General features: G+C 32.4%; 1 protein-coding gene across 1 annotated transcript; it reads left to right on the forward strand.

Moving 5' to 3' along the window:
* The first annotated feature begins 1061 nt into the window (after positions 1-1061).
* On the forward strand, positions 1062-3623 carry LOC136088420 (uncharacterized). Its single transcript, XM_065812127.1, has 2 exons — positions 1062-2335; positions 2483-3623. The coding sequence occupies exons 1-2, from the start codon at positions 1146-1148 to the stop codon at positions 3621-3623; spliced, it is 2331 nt and encodes a 776-aa protein (XP_065668199.1). The 5' UTR covers positions 1062-1145.
* Positions 3624-6288: the final 2665 nt, after the last annotated feature.

Consider the following 6288-nt stretch of genomic DNA (forward strand, 5'->3'; position numbering starts at 1 on the left):
CTTGGTGGCAATGCGAACAGACTTGCAAAAGAGTAATAGCCATTCGGTTAATAACATTGGAATAAGTAAAGTTGACATGCTTTTTGAGCATGACTTTGGAGGTAAAGTACAAGTTACAGTACTTAAATGCACAGAGGGACAAAACAGATTGTAAGGAGGAGGTTTGAATGATTTCAATGATCGAGGAATGGTGCTCTGAATATTGTAAGCGATAAGAAAAAATACAGAAGGAAAAAGATTCTTGCTGGCGACGTCTGAAATGGATACAGCTTTCAAACTATCTTCTGACTGGCTGATTGGAATAGGTGGAGACAAAAATTGACCAGGAATAACATGGAAGTAAGAGCTCCTTTTCAAAGCGCAACATCCGGGATCTTTAAATTTCACAATTTGAGTGAAATATTGTTTGGTGCGCACATGAGAGGCAAACCAGTCCTGATCCTTTGATAAGAGATGATGGACATCGAGCTCCGTCTTTTTTTCTGGATCAATATACTCGAACGATAGTTTTGATAAAACTTTATCAAAACTATCGTGTATTAATAAATGAATATTTTATTTTATAAAAAAGTATATACTATATATTGTAAATACTTTATTTTTTATACCCGAAATAAAGCGTTTTCACACACTTTAGGTTTTTTTATTCGTAAATATAGTTATTGCCAAGGAACTAAAATTAGTTGTTAATATTTATTTTACGTACACAGATTAAAAATTGAAAGAAAAAAAATAAATTTCCATTCTCAGTCCCAAAAATTTAACGAGATACTTTAAGTAAATATTTCTTAAAAAGTCCAAGTATTAAAAATATTAAAACATCCAAACTTTTGGAGCAAAATAATATAAAGAGGTGCTTGAAACTAGTTATATTATTAAGTAGGTGGTTGAAATAATTTTGAAAGTAAAATAACTTAAGGCTTGCAACCCATTTAAAATGAGCAAAAGTTAGGTTAGCTATAGAAATATCTCAAATTCTCTTGTTACCCATTTAAGGGTATTCAAAGTAGCAACTACAAACAAAAAAATGGTGCTGGAACTCATCTGCATTTCTCTTTATATGTCAAAAATGAAGCAAAAATGAAGAATTTATATTTAAAAATAAAATATGTATTATTTGTAAAAAATACTAGTATTAATAATATATGGCAACATACAATTTGGATCAAACTAGTTTTCCACTTTATTCACTTCAATCAATCAATGATGAACTATTTATTACGTGTGGAAGTGGTGGGGCAGCAAAGACTGGAGTTAAAAATTCTATAAATATATACAAGTTGCAGAGAGAGTTCAAAGCCTTGCTCATTCATGAAGAAAGTTGTGGATCTCGTGCTCCCATGAACTTATGTTTAAACTCCAATCGTAATTTGGTAGCTGTTGGAATGGATCATTTATGTCAGATTTATTCTTTAAAAAAAGACAAAGAAAAGATCTTTATGAAAGAAAAAATTGTGGTTAAGACAGTTGAAGAGACAAATGGGGATGATGGAGATTATCAAACATCTGTTTCTTTCACATTAGATGGTAAACACATTATAACTGGCTCAAGTAGTGGTTCCTGCAAAGTATTTGAGTGTCCTTCATTTCAACTGAAATTCAACATAAAGAAAGCACCCTTAAACGAAATTGATGATTTAGACGTTCATCCAAATTCTAAATATTTTGTAAGTGTTTCTAAAGATCATAGTGCGAACTTGTGGAAATGGCTGATGGAACCACCAACTTTAACTAACAAAATTCCAAGCTATCTTATCTCTGAGGACGTTAAAAGTGAGTACGCAATAAAAATAAGTGAATGGATTGTACAGGGATGGCTGAAACCATTTGAAGGGAGATGTGATGGCATCATTCCATTGATGGCAGTAACTCAACGAAATAAGGTAAAAATACGTCCGGTGATGGACTACCGGGAATTGAATCAATTTGTATCCAGTCATACTGCAGATGGCGATGTTTGCAGTACCAAACTTCGCAATTGGAGAAAGTTGGGAGAAAATCTTGAGATAATCGACTTAAAGAAAGCGTACCTGCAAATTCGTGTCGACGAAGCATTATGGAAATATCAAGTTGTGGAATATGAAGGGCAGCGTTACTGTCTAACAAGATTGGGTTTTGGTTTAAATGTGGCGCCCAGAATAATGACTAAAATCTTAAAAAAGGTATTATCCTTAAATAAATTTGTCGAGTCTGGGACGGATTCATTTATTGATGATATCATTGTCAATAATAACATAGTGTCAAGTTGCAGAGTTCAAGAACTTTTGAAAAAATATGGCTTGGATTCTAAGTTGCCAGAAAAACTTGTCGGTGGTCGTGTGCTTGGATTGCGAGTGTACAAACAATGCAACCAAGTCCGTTGGAAACGTGACAACATACCCAAAGGTCCGGAAGGAAAAATGACACGTCGGCAAATCTTTTCTTGGCGCGGACAACTGACCGAACATTTTCCAATAGCAAATTAGCTTCGCCCTTCGTGCAGCTATCTAAAAAGAGTTTCGAGTAGCTGTGGATGGGACTCTTTGGTGAAAGAACGTGTTGTTAAATTAGTAAGCAGTTTGAATGAAAGACTTACAAAAAAAGATCCCGTTCATGGGTCATGGAACGTCAAAAAAATTTCTGAAGCAACAGTGTGGTGCGATGCAAGCAGTTTAGCTGTTGGCATAGTTTTGAAAGTGGCTGGGAAAGTAGTAGAAGACTGTTCGTGGCTGAGGAAACAAGATGATACGGCTCACATTAATCTTGCAGAGTTAGAAGCCGTGATAAAAGGAATTAATTTAGCAACAAAATGGGGATTCGAATGTATTAACATAAAGTGTGATTCGGCTACTGTTGTCGGTTGGTTGAGCTCCTTAATTAACGGTGACAAACCCGTTCGAGTACACGGTCTTGGAGAGCCACTTGTCCGTCTCCGGTTGTCGTTAATTGAAGACCTTGTGAAGGAGTGCAATATAAAATTAAAACTTTTCCTGGTAAAGTCAGCAGAAAACAAAGCCGATGCTCTTACGAGGGTACCACAGAACTGGCTGCATTCAAACCATTCTGCAATGACAACAAACATTGTACCGCCTGATGTAAAGTCGTTTCATAATCTTCATCACTTTAGAGTCAATCGAACACTTTATTTGATGAAACAGACATATCCGAAGGAGAAAGTTTGCAGAAAAGACGTTGAATCAGTCGTGAAAAGTTGCGAAAGATGTTTATTGGTGGATCTTGCGCCAATTAGATGGGAAGAAGGAAATCTTGAAGTTGGAAAGAGCTGGCAATGTTTGGCTATTGACATAAACCACTACAAATTAGAGATTTATTTGTCTATTATTGACTGTGGAAAAAGGAGCAAGTTTGCAATTTGGAGAAGGCTACAGAACGAGAAAGAAACAACAGTGTGCTTCCATTTAGAAGAAATATTCCGAGAAAGAGGACCTCCGTGGCAAGTTCTACTTGACAACAGCAAGACTTTTCGCTCAAAACTCGTTGGTGAATTATGCGCAGAATGGGGAGTGTCCATCCTGTTTCGTTGCGCTTACAGGCCATCTGGAAATGGAATTGTTGAACGTCATCATCGCACAATCAAGCGCATGGCAGCCAGAAGTGGTAAATGGTATATTGGTATAACATAGCTCCCAGAAAAAATGGCAAGGAAACATCGCTCCCTTACAAAGCTATATTTTCCTACGAGTGGAAACCACACACAAGTTCTGCCAAAACTAACGTGGAAGTTCTCCACAACTATACACAAGGACAAGAAGTATTTGTAAAACTACCTGACTCAAAATGCACGAGCGAATGGAACAGAGGAAGAGTCACAGATGAAGGACGAGGAGTTTTGGCAGAAATCAATGGATTGCCGAGACACATGTCGGATGTCCGTCCTGCTCCCATTGTAGCTGACTTGTCTATCGGAGAATCGGAAAAACCCATCGCAGATAACCTAAATCTCCGAAGATCGACGCGAGTACGGAGGTTTCCTAATAAGTATGCGGACTTTTTGATCTAGAGATCAAGGGGTGTTGTAATTAGTGTAAATAACTATTGTTGTGTTGCGACAGAAGGAACGTTGTGGGTGTGTCATTTATTACATTGTATATAACGTTTATAATGTTTATTATACTCTCGGGGGTATTTGCAAATGTATATATATTGAGTAAAGATATTTACAAAGTGTGTAAGAAAAACAAATATAGAATTAATATTACAATATTTTTTTTTATTTTTTATAATAACATTATTTTTTTGAATATTTTGTAACCTTTTTATCTATTTAATGGTATTATTTTTTGAATATTTCGTAACCTTCATCTAAGGGTATTATTTTTTGAATATTTTGTAACCTTCATCTAAGGGTATTATTTTTTGAATATTTTGTAACCTTTTTATCTATTTAATGGTATTATTTTTTGAATATTTCGTAACCTTCATCTAAGGGTATTATTTTTTGAATATTTTGTAACCTTCATCTAAGGGTATTATTTTTTGAATATTTCGTAACCTTCATCTAAGGGTATTATTTTTTGAATATTTTGTAACCTTCATCTAAGGGTATTATTTTTTGAATATTTTGTAACCTTCATCTAAGGGTATTATTTTTTGAATATTTCATAACCTTCATCTAAGGGTATTATTTTTTGAATATTTTGTAACCTTCATCTAAGGGTATTATTTTTTGAATATTTTGTAACCTTCATCTAAGGGTATTATTTTTTGAATATTTTGTAACCTTCATCTAAGGGTATTATTTTTTGAATATTTCATAACCTTCATCTAAGGGTATTATTTTTTGAATATTTCGTAACCTTCATCTAAGGGTATTATTTTTTGAATATTTCGTAACCTTCATCTAAGGGTATTATTTTTTGAATATTTTGTAACCTTCATCTAAGGGTATTATTTTTTGAATATTTTGTAACCTTCATCTAAGGGTATTATTTTTTGAATATTTCATAACCTTCATCTAAGGGTATTATTTTTTGAATATTTCGTAACCTTCATCTAAGGGTATTATTTTTTGAATATTTCGTAACCTTCATCTAAGGGTATTATTTTTTGAATATTTTGTAACCTTCATCTTAGGGTATTATTTTTTGAATATTTTGTAACCTTCATCTAAGGGTATTATTTTTTTGAATATTTCGTAACCTTCATCTAAGGGTGTTATTTTTTGAATATTTCGTAACCTTCGTCTAAGGGTGTTATTTTTTGAATATTTCGTAACCTTCATCTAAGGGTATTATTAATTATTTTTTCATCTGTTGAGTAATACTTTTATTTTAGTTATTTTTTTATATTTTTATATTTTACTGTTTTATTATTATTATTATTTTTACAGTTTCTATATTGTTGTTAATAAAGATGTTACTGAATTCAGTTGCTGTACTTTTGTTACCCTAGTCGGTATATTTATAATAAATAGACTTTGAAAGAAAAAAATTCAAAAACTTTTTTTTTTGTGGATATGTTGATGTAGTATAGCATTCATTAAAAAATTTTTTTAAATATCTCAGTTTTATTACTCGGTGGTCAATACACTCAATATTTTTTTTTTCGTCACATATTATTTTAATGAATAGACTTTCATAACTTATATTTAACGAGCATAATTTTGTACTTTGTATAAACATTTTTCTAAAACATACACACCCACTCCTCCTCCATGTTTTCCTATTTCCTTGTACTTGACAAATTAATTTATAACTAGACAATTAAAAATTAGAATTATAAGTGTAGTCTGACGTCAAACGTGTAGTATATCATTTTTAAAAATTATTTAAACTTTTAAATTTAAAATTTTTGGTCTTTTTTCTAAAATTAAACTTATAAGGAAAAGTGAATATAGCAAATTGCGGATGGTAGAGGACTCAAAAAACTGTAAATAATATAAGTCAGGAAAGCATGAAGACGTTAGAAAATTTCAAAACTAAGCAACTAAGCTAATGTAAAATTAAATTTTGGTTATAAAACACGTGATAATAGCTCTCTTGAGCAGTGACCATGGTGGTGTTTGTAGAAAAAGAAAGAAATACAACCTTATGACGATAAAAAATAAGTTTTCGGAATTTGTCTAAAAGAGAGGACTTTTTAAAAAAATTAGCCCAAATATTGCATCATTACTACATACAAATACAAATAAAAGATTTAAATTGGTAAAGAATGAATCATCAAGAATGGAATCAGGAGTAAATAAATAGCAAGTACGATAAAGAAAGGCAACTTTAGCAAATTTAATTTTGCAATGAATTGCAAATAAAATCTCCATGAGAGCTCAGTAGTGAATAATTATCCGACATA

Source organism: Hydra vulgaris, chromosome 12 (genome assembly GCF_038396675.1).
Source record: "Hydra vulgaris chromosome 12, alternate assembly HydraT2T_AEP".
Taxonomy (NCBI): Eukaryota; Metazoa; Cnidaria; class Hydrozoa; order Anthoathecata; family Hydridae; genus Hydra; species Hydra vulgaris.

Bases quoted from the DNA above. Each gene is read 5' to 3' on its own strand.
- LOC136088420 (XM_065812127.1), top strand. From the start codon at position 1,146: ATGGCAACATACAATTTGGATCAAACTAGTTTTCCACTTTATTCACTT. The intron at 2,336-2,482 runs GTACAAACAATG...CCCTTCGTGCAG, and splicing joins CGTGTGCTTGGATTGCGAGT to CTATCTAAAAAGAGTTTCGA.